Raw genomic sequence first — 18,379 nt, 5'->3', positions numbered from 1 at the left:
TGCCCATAGCCTGTTTGTACATTTGCCACTGGGGCACCAGCTCTATGACATTGCAGCAACTCAGGCACAGCCAGACCTGTTCTTTAGGAGGCTGAAGGAATCCGTCGGAGGCTGCTGCTGGAAAATACAGTATTTAACCCAAAAGCAGCCATCTGCAGAGGTATGACAGCTGCCACAGCCACTTATGTAATAGCTAGTTTCAGTTACTGATTTGCTAATGACTGTTTTGCCCTTGCGCAGTTTGTTCCAAGTTTCTTCATTCCCCTCCTTCCTAGCTGCCATACTGTGGTGCCTCTTCTTCTTGTCCACATCTCTTCCAGCTCCCAGTAGGAAAGCCTGAATTTGCTGGATGGAATAACCCCCAGGAACTGCTAACGCATTGCATTGCAGTCTCTGTCCTCGGTACCAAGAGGAATAGGGACCACAGGGGGAGATCTGCATTCCCGTTCCCAGAAGACAGGAGCCAGAGGTGCCATCTGCCACCTGCTCCAGGAGCTTGGACAACTGCTCAGGGAGATTTGGCGTTTGGGTGTGATGGAGATACGGGGTCTGTGATTGCAAGGCGGCTGCATCGCTTATGTCCTCAGAGCAAGAAGTTCTTACTGATGTCCTACAGCCTCTGCCAGTCCTAATTGCCTCAGCATTCCTACAGATCCTGCGTCTGAGCTGGAGGAGGATAAAAAGTCCACCGGCAAGCAAGATTTCACCAGCCTGTCAACCTTCGAAATGGCTGAGGGGTAGGCAGGTCCCAACAGGTGGAACAGCATCTCTGAAGGCCTGTGACTAAAGAACAAGGAGAGCAGAGAACAGGAAGGAAAAGAAAGAGCAGGTACTATCCCAGAGGGATGACAGGAGCAGCTACAGACGTCTTACTCAGACAGGTGAGTGAGTGGAAATGAATGCTTGGTCATACTGGGAGCGAGCAAGATTTTGCTTCTGAAGCTGCATTTTTGACTGTAAGCGCCTCTGGTGGAGGCTTAATGAAAAGCAGGGTTTACGTGGGGCCTTTTCATAACGAGGGGTGTAATTAGGGAACGTTTAAATGGCTGGTGACTAGCAGAACACGCATGTGCTCGCTGCTCTGACTTCTGGGTTTTGTAGGGATGTTCCAGCTAGCTTCAGCCTTGCTAACTCAGGCGCTGCTGGTGACAAAACCAGAGCACCAGGGAGCTCAGCACAGGTTAAGGAGCACTCACCTACTGCCTTGAGCAGGTTTGGCAGCCTCTGCAGCACTTGACGCTGCCTTGGCTGGATGCAAACCAGCGCAGAAGGGAAGCTGAGGTACGCCAATGCTATTCTGTTCCTGCAGGCAGAGCTCCCTGTGGTTTCGAGATATAGATCCCCTCAGCCACTGCTCAAAGCATCACACAGGTAAAACAATGAACGCTGGGGTTCTCTGAAGAGATTTTGGTGAACAGAGAGCTTCAGTTGAAATACCCGGAGGTGAGGAAAGCATCTGAAAAACAGGGTCAGTATGGGAACATTCGGGGCAGGATCAGGAGACATTAAGCAATATTCAAAAGCTCTCCAGGGCAGGGACTGCCATTGTTCTGCCTCTTGCGTGGGGCTGGACAAGCTGTCAGCACTCCCATAATATCTCCGAGCACTGCTCCCTTATCCAGGAGGGCAGCAGAGACCAATTTTGTGTCCAGAAAGACAACGTGCTTCTGCCTAGGAAGAGCCAGGAGCAAAGGCAGGAGGCAGAGCCCAGTGCGTGCCAGCTCAAGCCCATACGCGGCGCAGCCAACCAAGAAGACAAGGAGGAAATGCTGGGAGTTTCCTTCTGCTAGAGTTGCCCACAGGAGTTTGTCCGCCCGTGAGTGGGAGGAGGAATAGACTGGCTCGTCCAGTGGCCATGAAGAAAGCCTTCTGAGGGAGTTTCCACAAAACAGGAGGAGGCAAGTCACACTGATCCCGGCGTGGGGAAAGCCGGGTTGGTATGCCGGGTCCTCTGCAATGAGGGAAAATGTGGGAAGATGGCTTGAGAGAGTACCTGGGGCACTCCAGGATATCAAACACCACCCATGCAGGAGCAAGTGACGTGAGTAAAGCCTGATTCTCTAAAAAAATCAAGATGAACTTTAGACTTACAAAGCCTGCTGGAGGCAGGAGGGTGCAGGATCTGCTCTGGCACCCTCCTGCTCCCAGAGGACACGGGTGCCAGGGGCTGCTTTGCTCAGCTGAGGCTGAAGATTGGGGCAGGGAAAGCAGTGGGAATCTCTGCCAGACACAGGTGAGTTCAGGAAAAAGAACAGAAAGTAATGAAACACTTAAGTGTGAGAGAGCACAGTAATATGAAACAAGTGCAGCAAGGGAGAAAGTTAATAACTGAAGGACGGTTTGTGCAGTTAGTGGACAGCAAATTACAGTGAAGTTTACAGCATGGTGTGGCAGCAAGGAGAGCTGCTAGGAGCAGGGGGGTTGGATCCATCATTTCAGTTTGCTGGTTTGTTTTATGCCTCTCAGCTCAAGCAGCTTTTGGCCAACTGGGGAAGTCCGTGACCAAGCTGTTGGAGTGTCCTCAGGTTCCTATGGGAGGACAGCTCCAGGTTGGCTTCTCTGAGCTGTGGGGTCACAGCAAAGTACCTTGGGGAGGGATCAAGGGGGGTCATTTCCATGATTAAGGAAAGCTCTCACACCCGTGTGCTCAGACCTCACTGCAACTCCTTGCTCTTACAAGTTCAGACACTGTGGCATGTCATTCCAGGTATTTAAAGTGAGGGTGGACAGTGCTATTTGAGCTCTGGAGGGCCGGCCAGACACAGCAGGAGGGACTCAAGCTAGAGATCATTACTACACTCCCCTGTTCAATCTCTGAGACTTTACTATTAATATATATATTTTTTAATCTTTTATTTATTTTTACAACTCCGGCCTGTAACAGCACATCTAGTAAGGGGCAGTTTCCCCCCCAAAATGCTCTGCATGCTGGCTGCTAGCTGCACTGTTCATCTGCTTGTATCCAACAAGGGCAATGAGAAGGGTTTACTCGACAGAGAACAAAAATTCCAGCACCAGCTGTCAGGAAATATTCAAAAATAAACAAAAAAATCATCCAAGTGTAGATTTCTGTAAGTGCCTAAGCCCATTCCACAAGGACCATCAATTCACTGATTATCTCCCCTGTCCACGTGAAATAGCTGCAGTCTGTCTCTGCCTGCAGGACATTCTTTGTACCTCTTGTGTTACTCCGAGCGGGTGCTGATACGGAGATAGGCACGTATTCAAGGGCTCCTTCTGTGCAGTCTCATTTTCACTCCTGTTTCAGCAATCCACGAGATGGGTGCAGAACCAAGGGTTGGGAGCATGGAGTTGGGCAGTAGCTATAACACCTCAAGCAAAGCCCAACCTCGCAAAGGGGTGGTGAGCACACACGTTCTCCTTCCCTCTTACAGCATACAAGCACTAACAGATTTTCTGTCCCACTGGAAGTAATTACAGCATAGTCTTTCTCTGCAGCACTAAAGGACTGCGTCACGAGTGTTATTTACAGTATCCATTTCTGGATTTCGGATAGAAACACCAACTTTGAACCAGCCCAAGAGTTTTCTTCCCTTCTGCCTGCAGTGCAGGTCATGGGATGACAAATGAGTGAGGGCAAACAGAAAGGGCCTCTTGCTCGAGGGACAGCCGTGTCTGCACATCCAGTTCTTCGTTTCCTGCAGGAAAATCTCATGGCTGGCTCAGAAGGCATTGTTCGGATGTGCGGCCAGGCAATCCCTGCACCAAGGCCTGCAGCCATAATGAAGCAACAGAATTTGCCTTGTGCGCTCGTTGTGCAATAATTTCATTGTCAAGGATTTATTGTTGCCTTTTGCTATTACACAATATAAAAGGAGAGAAAGAAGGGTGGGGGACGAATAAATGAAGATGACAGAAGTAGGTTTTCAGTGTTCGGAGATTTTTAACGAGAATTTAACGGCTTCATCAATCAGTGACAAGTGGCTCTATTGTAACTGTTAACTTTAGAACCAACTAGATTTCTTTTTAATTTCAAGTTTGCTTTTTACACCCTGAAGTACTGGCTTTTTCAAAATCTAAAACATTTTCCAAATGGTTTTGCGAAATTTCCTTTTAGTACGGAAGAGGGCAAAGACATTAATAGCAGCTGTTCAATTCTTTTAGAACACTCTCTTAACATTGAGATGAATGTTTTTAATGTTATGTTTTTCTAAAATCGAACCCACACAAAACAATTGTTAAAAATGTAAAGAGACCATACAAGGATTTAAATTAATCAAAAACAGGAGTATTTTCTCAGTCTTTCCTGATCCTTGTCTCCCTTTTTGAATTCAATTTCACAAGAAATTTCAATTATCTTTTATTTCGCAGATAAAAGTATCTCACAATTTCCAATGTAACAGAAAACCCATTTACTAGGTGATTTTGAAAGGCAGGCAGAAGCTCCGCAGGTCAGATTTGGAGCTCTAAACATTATCCATATCCAGAGTATTTGATATTTTATAACAAGCTCCTTGCAAAACCAACCCAGAGCTGTCTTCCAGCTGGGCAGATGTCAGTATCAATTATGCAAGTAAATCAAGGGGTTTTGTTTGTTTTAGGAAGTTTCAGAATACCAAATAATTTTACTAAAGACTTTTACAAGTCTTAACTAAGCGGTATTACAAAAGCAGGGTGCCCTGTTTTAAATCAATTATCATGACTGATAGCTCAGATTGAGTCCATTCAAGTCCCACCATCCAAAGAGCTGAGTTTTTGACAGATGTGGGAGAACCCACTACAGGTGAGCAATAGTTTTGGAGAAGCAGGAAGAAATCCACTGCCACGTGCGCCTTACACAGACCGGGTAGCTGATCATTTCAGATTACACCTAGGTATGTAATTCCTGAAGCACACATATAGAAACCCTAATGGCTTCAATTACTAGTGATCATGCAAGCCTCCGGAAACCATGGAAAGAAGGCAGAAAGCTCATTCCTTGATAGGGAAGCTCAGAGCAGGAAGAACCTTCCAGCTTCCATGACTACTTCACTAGATATTTATAGAAATTATGGCTAAAAAACTGTTCTGGCCATTAAAAAAAAGGATCACCCCCATCCCCCCCAGTCATACCAACCTTAACTCAAGTGTAACCTTAATGTTAACTTGTTTGTCCAGTTCATTCACTTCCTATTATTCCCTGGATCATGCTTTGAATAATTCCCATGATTTGTTTTTTAAGACCTGCCCCTTTTGATGTCATCAATTTGATCCATATAGGCTGGATAGCTCCAGCATATCTTCAGTTAGAAAAGGCAGCCAAAGCTTGGGACCGAGACTTGTCTTCTGTCCAGGAAAAAGCTGAAGGCCGAGCTTAGTGCCTACTCTAAAACATATTGCTCCTGCCAAGGTACGGTAGAGATGTTTTTGGAATTTGGACTTTGTTGTTTTACTCTATGTTTCTGTATAGATGTATGATTTATTTATAGATACAGATATATACAAGGTTAAATGTTTGACTACATGATGTGCGTGTAGGTGTTTAATGTGCTGAGCATTGCGTTGCTGTGATAACAGATGAACATATACCTGTCTGCCATTGCTTTCTCACTTCCACAGGCTCTATAACCTGCAGCCTCTCTCCAGGCACTTACCACAGACAAGACAGTCAACTGTTCACTGTTTTGTTAAGTCCTTGACTGCAATTGCAATGGTAAATGAATTAGTGGTAGGCTCGCCTGGGAAACCGGTGGAGAGAGGATGTTCTGTTGCCTGTACATGTGCATTTTGAAAGATTGCCATAAGGTTTTCCACTTTAGCTACTTTAAGAATGTTTTCAAATGGTATAAACTAGCTAGCCATAGCCTCAAGAGCCAAATCAGAATCTGTAGGAACTGCACTGCCCCTGAAAGCTATGGTTTGAAAGCTTACAGTTTGGTTTTTGTTTGTTTGTTTTGTTTTTTTAAGATTCCAAGTTATACATAGAAAAAGTGACAGATTTACCATTCATTTTTGGTAAATATTACCTTTAATTCTTTTTCTCATTAGAGCAAAGATTATTAGTAAGATTATTACAGTAACAAATTTAATTTTCCCATTTTAGTCTCACAGTTTTCATTTCCACCTTAAACCACTGTAAATATTCAAGGGCTCATCCAATATATTTCTTAAAATACACTGTAGACTTGTTTTCATTTATTTTTATTCAAATAAAATTAGAAAGAAAATATTGAATAAGATAAAGGTTGAACGCATAATTTAGCCTAAAAATTTCATCTAACAAAAAACGTGTAGCAATTAGTGGTAGCAAGACTACCATGAATTCATTTCTAGTTTGCCACAGATAATCCTTTTGACCAAAGAAGCACTCAGATGGAAGCCTTCAGCTGTAATTCTGGCTGGTAAAATTTGTAGCTAGTGACTCAAAACTATGGCTCTGGGTAGTCTATGGGGGAATAGCAGATCAACCATATCAGCACAATGCAAAAACACAGTATTTCCCCGTAGCAAAAGGGGAAATTCTCATCTCCCACTTCAGTTCTTTATAACGCATTCTTTTAATTGTTCATGCCTTTTATATTTATATATGTCACTTTGCTTGAGCTTTCTGTATTTGTTCACAAGTATTTTAAGAAAACTGAAAAATAATGTCATGATTAATTTTAACGCATACAGCAGATTCATATGCCCTTGAGTGAATTTTGTGTTATTATTGTGAAATGATAGCTCAGAAAATACAAACATGGATCTGTCACGGTCTTTGGGGAAAATAACTGGTAATAAGCAGGGTTTCCTTGTCAGATAATACACTTGTGTGCTGTTTGTCATAAAGCTGATCTGATGCACAGCTTTCTGAAGTGCAATCCAGTATTACATGATTATTCCTAATCTTTCTGACATGAAAAATACACAGAAGGGACTTTCTTAACAGCTTAAGATGGTATTTCATTTGAAGCATCCTAGTCCAAGAACCTTTGAGATAAAACCGTGTTTTGACATGGAGAGGTCTACTTGAGGATGAAGGCACTGAAGGTCAGGGCATCAGCGTTTATCAGCAGACCTGGGGTACCCTCACTGGCTCCTCAGGCTGAGACAACCCCAAACACTTCGGACCCTTCACTGAGATCTTGGGTCTTGAGTATTTGTTTCACTATTGCAGAGCCCACTTTGAACCATGCTTTAGTTATTTGTGTGCGCATTTCTTGACTTCAAACTCTGTTAACAGTGTACTTAACAGATTGTTATTTGGAGTTAAGGTTGGAGCGAAGTGTTGCAATCAGCAAAAACTTCTCTTAATAGCATAATAAGCAGGGTGATTCATAGTGTGCTGTCATGTTGGAAACTCACATATTACAGGACTTGATGTCATGTTCACTAAGTGGAAGTATGTCAACATAAATCCTATGTCCAAGCCGGTACTGAAACCTGGGAAGATTCCATCAGTCCATGCTGACTAAAGCACACGAGCATAAATAACATTCACTTTCATCAGCAGAAATTCTGAGATAATCTAGCGTAGCATAACAGACTTTTTACTTACCATGACGAAGCAGATGTGGATTTTGATTTCCAGTTATGCCACTCTTGGATGATGTTCAATTTCTGTTCCTCATTTTCACACCTGTAAAACAGAGATAAAGAGAAGACCTCCCTTTATGAAGAGATTTGTAGATTCTTGGAAGAAAGTATTTATGTAAGAGGTAATGGCAAAATTTCTAATGGCAGTAATTAATGTTACTGTGGTCTTCAGAAACAACCGAAGAGCATTTAATTTTAAGTAGGAGCTGCAATGCTCTATCCACATCCCAATTTGGTTAATTCCCTCTGTGGTTTCAGCTGAGGAGTTTCCCTCCACTTCCTTTCCTGAAGATCTGATTGTACTCATTTGAACTATGAAATACGTACTGTATTTCATCTCGGAAGTGGCTGTATTTCAGGAATAGCAGACATTAATCCCATTCACTTCCACTCTACAGAATGTCAGACCATGCAATAGTTCAAAACCAGTCCTAATTTCTCCCTTCCACACACTTGAAAGCTGGATTTATCCTTTGATTCCCTGACATAAGGATGAAGCCATACTGCTCATTCTGAGACAATTTCAAGCTTCCTAGCCCAGCATGTTTCACCAGCAATTTACTTATATTAAGGAATTAGTTGCATGTCAATTAATAAATGGGAGTAGATTTTTCAGAATTAAGTGTTGGTCCTCAGTATTCTTAGAAAGAAGCAAGCTGCACACTGCTTTGGCTGAAGACTTCTCAGCAGCTTGGGTATTAGTCACATTAACTTTGCATATCCACACTAACAGAGATGTCATAGCGCGTGTGATAAAATCACTTGAAGGTACTTAGGCAGCAGCATGCAGAACATTTGAGTTTTGCTACTCCCTGATATTCAAACTCGGTGAAGAGGGACAAAGGCCAGCTCATAGCTGTTTTCAGCTTTTTGCTAATAAACTCATTCACACCCTGTTTGAACAGGTCCACAGATCAACCGTGGTCTTTCTCACAAGCTATTATTTTCTTTCCTTCTTGTTGAACAGAAACAGACCTAAAGGATGGAGCAGGAAGTGGCAAGAGAGGAGGAAGAGAGAAAAGAAGGCTTGATCGAGTTCTATGATTCCTTCAAGGACATGTTTGAGTTCTTCTGCAAGAACACCACAATCCATGGCACCATCCGCCTTGTGTGCTCGGACAGCAACAAGATGAAAACAGCTTTTTGGACTCTGCTTTTACTTGCCAGCTTCGGCATGTTGTACTGGCAATTTGCACTTATGTTCAGTCAGTACTGGGCCTACCCGGTTGTCCTGACCATGTCCATGCATTCCGAGCCCAAGATGTTTCCAGCAATCACTATCTGCAATCTGGACCCATACAGGTAACGTGTTTTTTCCCCTTGGCTATAACCCTGTCTTTAGTTACAAGGGCCTAGAAGGTGACTGAGTGAAGCCTGGAGGAGCTTTGCTGCTGATCCAGGCAGGGTGGGCAGTAGAAAGGCCCCGTGAGATGCAGAAGGATTTATTTCCAAACTGGTTTTCAGACCAGATCTTGTTTGGAATTGGGCAACAGTATGTAGCTGTTTATCTGATGCACTGATTCAGGATCAGGAGAACTCTGCCTCGACACCTGGTTCGAGTGCTAACTGATTTCATGCTTTGATAAAAATAGTCCTTCCCCAAAATACATAGTTACTGCATGTATTTATTCATAGCTAAATCACAGATCACTAGAGTGACGCACACTAATGCTGACTCTGCCCCTTTTTTTTTGTTCAGACGAAGGACTTTAATGAAACAATAAACCTTCCGTTGAAGTCTTTCGGAGTATGTTTGTCAAACAAGGCTCATACAGTAGTGGCAATTTATCAAGATGTTGAAGGAATTGTGTAATTTCCTCAGAAACAATTAAGTAATTGGCTGACAGGAGGGCCTGTTTGTGCAGCTGATGTTGCACGACAGCAAACTTTGAGGTTTTCAGTGGAGGACCCAGAAACTGGAAATGCAGCTGCTGGAGCTCCTAATAAATTAACTCAATGAAATTAGACATGCTGAGCACAGCAGCACAATTGATACCTTTTCTCAGGCAGACATCAAGGTCTGCAGAGACCAGGAGAACAGCATTTTGTAGTTACTATGAGGCACATTAAGTGCTTTTGTCTCAAAGAAGCATAAATATTCACACCTAGCAAATGTTTCTGGTCCTCACAGATTTGAGCTGGTCAGTGAACATTTGGTTCAGTTGGATCGCATGGCAGAGGAATCTATTGCTTTTCTATACGGCATCAACACAACGGCCAGCTTGTTCCACATGAACGAGAAAAACATCCACATGAGAGACTTGTCAAGCACAGGAAACCTCAGCAGATCCAGCTTCAAACTGAGCCAAAACTTCTCACTACTGAGAACAACTGAGCTCAACAATAAGACAGGAAAGAGACAGTCCCACGTGGGCTTCAGGCTGGTAAGTGTGTGTCATCTTAAAGATATGAATCTGTTCCCAAAAAGGGCAGATTTAGAGAGAAGCCAAGGCCAGCAGGGCAGGGACATCTCTTACAGGGCCCCATCACACCTTACCTGAGTGAGAAGAGCGCAAAGACGATGGCCAGCTTTGACCAAAATCCAGCTCATGGCGGAGATCCCAGTGATGAGGCAGGTTCGAGGTCAGGAGGCTTGTCCACAGGTCAGGGTCTGGGTCAACAAGGCCCGTGATGAGTCAGGGACATAGCTGTGGTCTCAATAGAGACCAGCAGTCCTACAGCATCCCCCAAAAAGGGCCTGAAGGCCCCAAGCTGAGCTTAAATGGGCTCCTGGCCCCAGGTGGAGGCCCCAGGTGAGGCTGCTCAGGGCTGTTAAGGTCTATAGGGACATTCAGGGCCCTGACAGAGATCTCACCAGGTACATTCAACAAGTCCGTGAAAAAAATAAGTAGTTTTAGTGCTGTGTAATGACAGCTTGGAGGATATTTGAGGAGAAGTCCATCCCTATATCATCATCATTTTGTGCTGATTGCCATGGTTCTTGTCAAGTGAAGCAATAAAAACTTCAGTGGCCTTACACAACTCACCCACCTGTAAAGTCCCTCTGGCAGTAATGAATTTGGTACAGAAAGGTAGCAGTAGGCTGTGGGAATCATTGTACCCCTTTCTAAAATGATACAAAACATCTACACTTAGCAGGTGAGCCCAGAAATAACAGAGAATTAAGAGCCCATCTAAAACAACAAGAATTTCCTCAGTGTCTAAATGCTGTGGTACTGGGGCACTAGAATTGTCACGGATAACACAAGACATGACAATAAATAATCAAGACAATGAATACCGTAAATGGGTATTTGTTACTTTGGTGAATAACATGAATGCTTCAACTCCTTCATCTCATGAACAGAATTAGCACAGACCTAAGAGCAACAGCTCTGAGAGAGAAATTGATGTGGCTTGAAAGGCCAGCAATTTTTGCCTGATGATTATCGCCCTGCCCTCTCCTGAGGTCCTTCACCAAGCACACTTTCACCAGAACCTGTGGGTGTTCACCTGTCTAAGGCCTGAGTAAGAACAAAGAAAGCGTCTCAGGACTTGGTCCATGATTCATGGGTTGTAGAGAATTCCTGCCACCCCTCTCCTTCTTTCTCCCAACGTACTTGAGTTTGCTCCTCTGCTCTCATCTGTCTCTTTTCCCCACTGAGACCACTGAGATGAAGGAGCACACCTAATCTAGTCTCAGGGAGAGAGGGTGCTTATCACATAGCTAAAGTGCTCAGACACTTCATTTTCTGGAAAAATAGGGGTTCCCCACATCCTTATGTGTGGCATTGCCTTTGCCCCCTGATCTCTGTCACCCTCAAGCTGTCATGGCCTGGTTATGCTGAATGGTTCCTCTCTTCTTTTTTCCCAGTGCAATGCCACAGGTGGGAACTGCTTTTACAAGACCTATTCATCTGGGATGGATGCAATTCTTGAATGGTACAGGTTTCACTACATGAATATCATGTCCCAGCTGCCGGTTATAATCAACATCTCTGATCACGAGGAGCAGATAGAAGATATGGTCTACTCCTGCCAGTATGATGGGGAGCCCTGCAGGCCCAGGTATGTTGCTTCCTGAGGTGCTGACTGCAATTTCAGCAAAACTCAAGGACTTGAAACTGAGCCTGTAGGGTGAGGCATCGCATCTCGTGGCAAACTGCCAGACTCAGCTCTTGGTGGAGACCTGACTCAAAGAAAGAGCCGCCTCTCGTGATGAAAGAACAGAGCTAGGAACCTAGAAACTGGCGTTGCCCCATGAGTTGCCTCTATGATTGGTAGTGAGTGTATTAGGCTGTCAAAAAAGCCTAAGGGAAATTCAGCAGGAACTGAGACTTCACTACTACAGGGATGTGCTGACTGTATTGGATGATAATATATAGTGAATGATTGCCTGCATGGGTGGAAAGGAGCGTAAAAGTGGGGACTGTTTTTACTGGAACAACAAAAAGTGGGGAGAGAAGGGGAAGAATAAGGCTCTCATTGCTCTTACCATGTGACTTGGCCCTTGAGCACAAGGATTGCTCTTAACCTTTATGCCAGGAGGACTCAGGTAATGCCAACAGGGTCAGATGGTCTTTCTGCACCCAAAGTGGGCCTGCTGCCTAGCACAAAAGCGAAGTTATAGTTTCTAATTTCTTCATGCCTATGGCTGACTTGGCCACGGAAGTTCATCATGACCCTAAGTGGTATAAGTTTTGAGTGTACAAGGAGAGAGAAGCTCTTTGTCTTAGTGATTGGATGCCCCATCCCCGGGAGTTTTTAAGGACAGGTTGGATGGGGCTTTGAGCAACCTGATCTAGTGGGAGGTGTCCCTGCCCATGGCAGGGGAGTTGGAATTAGATAAACTTTAAGATCCCTTCCCACCCAAACCATTCTGTGATTCTGTGTTCAGAACACAGAATTGGTCTCGTGTTTCAGCCTGCCTGGATTTTGGGACAGGCAGGAAACAATTGAAACTGTCTGGTAGAAGGAAACACAGGTCAGATCTCTGAATTTGACTCCTGTATTTGCCACTCTGGCTGTAACCTGCAAGCAGTGAATCTCTGAGCAGCTAATTTTTCCTGTTTTTTTTGGTGAATTAGTAATTCTTTCCTATAAGCACCCCTGTACATACACACACCCCCTATACACAAAACACATGCTTTGTAGAAGTAAAGGCATTCTTACACTTGTAATTAAAACCTATCAAAATCTCTCTTGGTTTCAGTGACTATGTTCACTTTCACCACCCAGTCTTCGGAAGCTGCTACACTTTTAACAGCAAGGGAACAGACTCCTTTTGGACAGCAACAAAACCAGGAATTCCTTATGGTATGTTACGTGACAAAGGGTGGGATGAGGTAAAGTGAACGTAATTTGACTATGGATTAAATATCTGTCTTCTATAAATGTCTTACTGATATATAGCCCTCCCTTCTAGTCTGGTAGCATGAATTATGTGCTGTATTTGGTGCTTCACTAGCCACAAGTATATGATGGCCGTATCAGCTAGTTACATAACTATAGCACGCAGAATGATGTCCCAGGTTTCAGGCAGAACATTATTACAGTTTTGGAGTAGGCTGGTGCAACAGCTACCCGACCATTCACCAGGTCTCTAAGGAAAACCAGTGCGTCTTCTGTGAGCTAAGAGCAATTTCATCAGTGCTGAGAATTCAAGACGTGGTGACGTTCCTATTTCAACCCCAAATAAATTGTTACAAGCTTCCCTTTTCTGTGGTTTACAGGACTTTCCCTTATCCTGCGAGCAGAGCAGAAGGATCACATCCCACTCCTGTCTACAGTAGCAGGTGTGAAAGTGATGATACACAACCACAATCAGACACCATTCCTTGAGCACGAAGGCTTTGACATCAGACCAGGCATTGCAACCACCATAGGCATTCAGCAGGTTAGTCACTTGCTCAAGAGCATTATTTCTTTTCCTTCTGATGGCAGAAAGTTGCGAGGAGACGAACTCTGACTGACTCACACAATGGGCTTGTGAGGCTCTGTTGTTCACTTCTTTGACTCTGCATGTAAGCCCATTTTCTTTCTTCACTGTGCTCAGGTTCCCATAGGTAAAACAAAATTATTCCAACTGTACAAGTGACCTTTTGGTCCTCAGTACATTGGGGTCTGAATTGTTTTTACACTGAGGCTCCTACACCTTGGTGTACCTCCACACAAGGGGCTTCATGTGCCTATAAGGATGAGAACAAACATCCAAAAGTGATTGGGTTATGTTGATGTGATGAGTTACTGCTTGTCGGCTGAGCCATAGTGACTGACCAAATATATATATATATAAGCTTACTTTCTGTCCTTGATATATATGATGCTCCATACAGTTAAGTTTAGATGGTAATGGCTAGGGCCAATTAAAGCTTCTAATCACTCAGGCCTCTTTTCTGTGTCCACAGGATGAGGTGAATCGCCTGGGTGGCAATTATGGGAAATGCACGACTGATGGCAGTGATGTGAACGTTAAACTCCTGTACAACAACTCCTACACCCTGCAGGTATTGTCAGAGTGGCTGGCTGAGGCCCCAGCTTACTCAGAGCGGATAAATACCAAAAAATCCATAACTTACTCTCCAGAGAGCTTTTACAAATCAGTAGGATCACTGCTGGAGATAACAGTGATTTATGCCATCCAAAAGTAGCTCACAAACATGGTGTTAGAGCTGGGAATGTGTTTCACTGAGCAGGGGATACTGGGGCTCTCCCCTCCTTGTGGCACAGGGGAGATGAGGCAGTGAACCAGCCAAGGCTGGGAGGTCCTGTTCAGGGAGGATGTTCTTGGGCCATCAGGTTTTTGATTTTGTAAGTAGTTGCTCCTGGCTGTGGACGCTTGGGCTGTTTAACTGAGATGTTACAGGACATAATCAGAAAGAGATCTGTCTCACTGGGTTCCATGATGTTCTCAGAAGGAAAGTCGTGGAGTGAAAAGTGAAGACCTTTTGCCTCAGCTTGCCCTAGTAATGGCTGGCATCTTTTTTGCAGTCATGAAATCTGTACATCTCCTAGCAGCTGCACACAATGGTCTGAAGGTTTGGGGAATTTCTGTCTTATCCATTTTTTTATCATTATTTTTTTCCAGGCTTGTCTGCATTCCTGCTTTCAGCACATAATGGTTCGAAAATGTGGCTGTGGCTATTACTACTACCCACTGCCTCCCGGTGCTGAGTACTGTAACTACAACAAGCAACCTGCGTGGGGTAAGAGCAAAACACTTCTGTCCTGTCCTTGCCAGCAGGGAACGCCTCCCTGGCACAGTCACAGCTTACACGGCTCCTTAGATTGCTGCCCTTCCACTCTGTAGATGCCTTCCATTTCCTGAGGAAATGTCTGAGTGTGTTTCTCTCATTTTTTCCACCAGGTCACTGCTTTTACCAGCTTTACAACAGACTCAGAAATCATCACCTGAATTGTTTTGACCAGTGCCCCAAGCCTTGCCGGTAGGTCACAAGAGCAGAGCACAATAAGTGCCAGCATTCAAAATAGAGAGAAGTTTAAAGCAAAATATCAAATACCTTGGTTTTGACCACATCAAAGAGGAGTTCTGGGATTTTCAAAGTGTTCTAGTTTTTTTTTTTTCCCAATCCAAACAGTTCTCAGCCAACCTCTGGTTTTGTTTTCTAAGCTGATTTACAAAGCTTTTTCCAGGGTCCTCAAGATCAGCTCCTAGTATTTCTGCTTTGGGCAAACAGTCGGCTTGTTGAACTCCTTCACTTTTAAACGCCAAGAATTGTAGTGATTATAATCTCCATTTTTATCTTAACAGGGAATCGCTGTACAAGGTGTCTGCTGGGACAGCTAAATGGCCATCAGCAAAGTCTCAGGTAATCCATACAGACAATGGCTTAGTTTAGAGGTGAAGCTGTATCTAGTATGTTTGCGGGCACATTAAGGATGAACACAAAGACCTGGGCAGCAGCAAAGGAAGAGGCAAATAAAGCAAAGTAGTCCAAGACCTGAGCACAGTGTAATGCCTCCATAGCTGAGATCTCAGACTGAGAGTCTGGAGAGGCAAATTCAGCTCCAGTTCTGATCCAAATTTCCTTGTGACCTGAAAAGAATTCAGCTCACTGCCTGAGTTCCCACCTCCAAAACGGTGATAAGGACTTTCTGCTTCCAGTGGGTGTTGTGGTATAATCACTCACGCGTTGCTGTTTGTGAGATCCTGCAGGCTGCAATGGAAACTCTGTGAGTCAGTAGATGACCTCTTGCTATTTCTTATGCTCTAATGCTAAATGGGCATTCAGGCTGTATGACCAGGTAATTAATTTATGTGAAATAGATTACAATCAGGTGTAAATGCAGCCAATACATTTTTAAAAAGGAAGTGATTTAGTGGGGTTGCCATTAAAGGCGGAATTTAAGAATCAAAATATTAAATACACCTAAAATATCAGTGTGTATCCCCTTGCTGTCTGGTAAATATAGATAGCTATTACTCCACAGCTACTACCATATGCCATTAACCAATTAACTACATCCTTTTTCATTATTAGCAATACCCATTTTATTGCTTATGAAATCTACCTTTACACAATATTAAACACACCAAAATTCAGAAGATTGCCAGTAACATACATGTATCTGTTGCAGGACTGGGTCCGCCAAGCTCTAAGGCATCAGAATGGATATAACTCTACTAGCAACAGGTTAGTTACTGAGAAAGGTATTATTAAAACTGTGGATTATCTTCATCCTTAGAGAACTCTAGAGGACAAGAGAAAAATGCACAGGTTCCTCCGATAAATATGCCATCTTTCCTCACAACACTGTAAGACAGTCACTTCTGTAACCTTTTTCTAACCTGATTTCCCAAGCTAATGTTAAACTCAGGAGGAAAGCTTGAGCAAGTGGGGAAACTTACAGTTAGCCCACTAACTAACTTAGCCCACTAACTAACTTAGCTAAGTGTGGGCACCTTGCTAACTGCTCCTTTTCTCCAATGCAGGAAGGACATCGCCAAGGTGACTATCTTCTACAAGCAGCTCTACTACCAGTCTGTGAACGAGTCTCCTTTACTCTCAGTAGGTTGCACTAGATCAGCTCAAAACATTTTTACCTCTTATTAATTATCGTGTGCTGTGTATGGTTGGAGGGAGGATTATTTACAGCCCCCAGGATGGGTGGGATTTCTTCCTGAGGAATAAACTTGAACATTTCATAGTTTACACAGTCACACAGATGACAAATAGCTGACAGATCTGCTGGTAACATGCAATAATTCCGTGTTTGGTAAATGTGGTCTTTTGATCCTTTTCACAGGATAATTTGCTTCTGTCCAGCATGGGAAGCCAATGGAGTCTCTGGTTTGGATCCTCAGTGTTGTCTGTAGTGGAAATGTTTGAGCTGCTCATAGACACACTGGTCTTGTCTCTCCTCTTCTGCTATCAGAGGGTCTGGTCAAGGAAGACGTTAGAAGTAGCTCGCACTCCTTCCATCCCGAACATGAGCTTGACCCTAGAAAACTACCGTGTTGTGCAAGAAGAAGCTGGCAAAGGGGCTGATCCTGCTCATACTCACCCCTCTAGAGTGACTATTGCCATGGACAGCAACAGTGACCTGCATCTTCACCCCCTCTCCAGCAAAGTGGAGATGCCAGAGAGCCACCCAGATGTGGTGCTTAATGGATTTAGATATATGAAGGACAGCTCTTCGGAAATGGAGCTAAATCACTAAGGCTTGTGTGCCCAGAGGAGTGGGAGACGTGGAGATCCCTAATGCTCAGGTGCCATCAGAAAGGCTGCAAACAGAAATGTTCTGGATCCACCATCTGTGAGCACCGAAACACCACACTGGGAGCTTAGGAATCTTCCAGCTGCTACGGGTTCGTTATTAAACCATCCCTGTGTCCTGGATACAGGCATCATGCGATGTTCTTTTGTTCTTAATGAGTATCTGGGGAGGGGAGAACTCTACTTCTGCTCTCTGGGCAGTCATCCTGTCCTCATAAAAGCCTATTCATAGCTTCTAACTTTTAAACCCTTATGAGGAAATCAGCCTGTGGCATTAGACAAGCCCATCTGCATTTCACAAATATACTCAAGAGGAAAGTCAGCCTGCCTTCTAATGGAGAGATTTCCAGCAGAGGCTAAGGAGCGTGTGCTCCTATCAGCCAGCGGTGCCTTGAGGATGGCAGAGGATGCAGTAACAAGAGCCTGCTCTGATCACAGCTTCGCCTTCAAGACACCTCTGTCCTTGTCCTACTGCTGTTGCATTTTGAGCACCATGCACAGAATGCTTTCAGACTGAGCCCAGATTATTTCAAGCGAGACTCGCTGTCACAGAGGAGAGGAATTAGAAGAAACGGGGTCGATGACTTTTTTCTGTCACAGAAGAAGCATCTGAATTATTTAGAAGATCAAAACAATGCTGCATTTTTACTGCAGCCAATTTGTAAACAGAGCTGTTTTAATGTTAATATTTGACAGTAACTTATGTGTACATAAAATAACATATTTATTTTTGATGATGACATTTGCACAGAAGCGTTTTAGTCTGTTACAATCTTGTTATGACTTTCTGCAGAAGACAAGAATTGACAAACAATCAACGAGCTTTGTTTTGTAACTTTTTTTTTTTTTTTTTTTTACATAATAAAGTGCTCTGAGTACAGACCATGACTGGAGATTTAGTTTGGTTTTCTTTTTGCTGCTCTGAAATGCGAAGGTCTCTCGTTGTGCCACAGCGCAGCGTCCTGTGACTGGGGCCAACGGGCTTGGTGCTGGCTTTCTGGAGAAGCCAGGGTGAACGTGAGGGGATTTACTCATTGTCTTTGGCTTCTGTTTTGGCAGCCAGACCTCTGAGTGTCTGTTTGGGGCTGGTACAACACCAGTCCCCCTGTTCTGGAACAAAACACCCACCCGCTGAAGGGCACTATCGGGTAATAACAGCTCCCCATGGCAGCTGACGCAAAGCC

At 44.0% G+C, this 18,379-nt stretch overlaps 1 protein-coding gene across 1 annotated transcript; it reads left to right on the top strand.

Annotated features, from left to right (window-relative positions):
- Positions 1-8,500: 8,500 nt before the first annotated feature.
- On the top strand, positions 8,501-17,139 carry SCNN1D (sodium channel epithelial 1 subunit delta). Its single transcript, XM_032201284.1, has 12 exons — positions 8,501-8,820; positions 9,650-9,902; positions 11,333-11,526; positions 12,671-12,774; positions 13,191-13,354; positions 13,866-13,964; positions 14,546-14,663; positions 14,825-14,903; positions 15,230-15,287; positions 16,057-16,112; positions 16,412-16,487; positions 16,726-17,139. Exons 1-12 carry the CDS (start codon positions 8,501-8,503, stop codon positions 17,137-17,139), a joined length of 1,935 nt encoding a protein of 644 aa, XP_032057175.1.
- Positions 17,140-18,379: the final 1,240 nt, after the last annotated feature.

The sequence above is a fragment of the Aythya fuligula genome, chromosome 21 (assembly GCF_009819795.1).
Source record: "Aythya fuligula isolate bAytFul2 chromosome 21, bAytFul2.pri, whole genome shotgun sequence".
In the NCBI taxonomy this organism is placed as follows: domain Eukaryota; kingdom Metazoa; phylum Chordata; class Aves; order Anseriformes; family Anatidae; genus Aythya; species Aythya fuligula.
This window is presented reverse-complemented; position numbering and strand designations above follow the sequence as displayed.

Bases quoted from the DNA above. Each gene is read 5' to 3' on its own strand.
- SCNN1D (XM_032201284.1), top strand. From the start codon at position 8,501: ATGGAGCAGGAAGTGGCAAGAGAGGAGGAAGAGAGAAAAGAAGGCTTG. The intron at 14,904-15,229 runs GTAGGTCACAAG...TTATCTTAACAG, and splicing joins CAGTGCCCCAAGCCTTGCCG to GGAATCGCTGTACAAGGTGT. The intron at 15,288-16,056 runs GTAATCCATACA...TATCTGTTGCAG, and splicing joins GGCCATCAGCAAAGTCTCAG to GACTGGGTCCGCCAAGCTCT.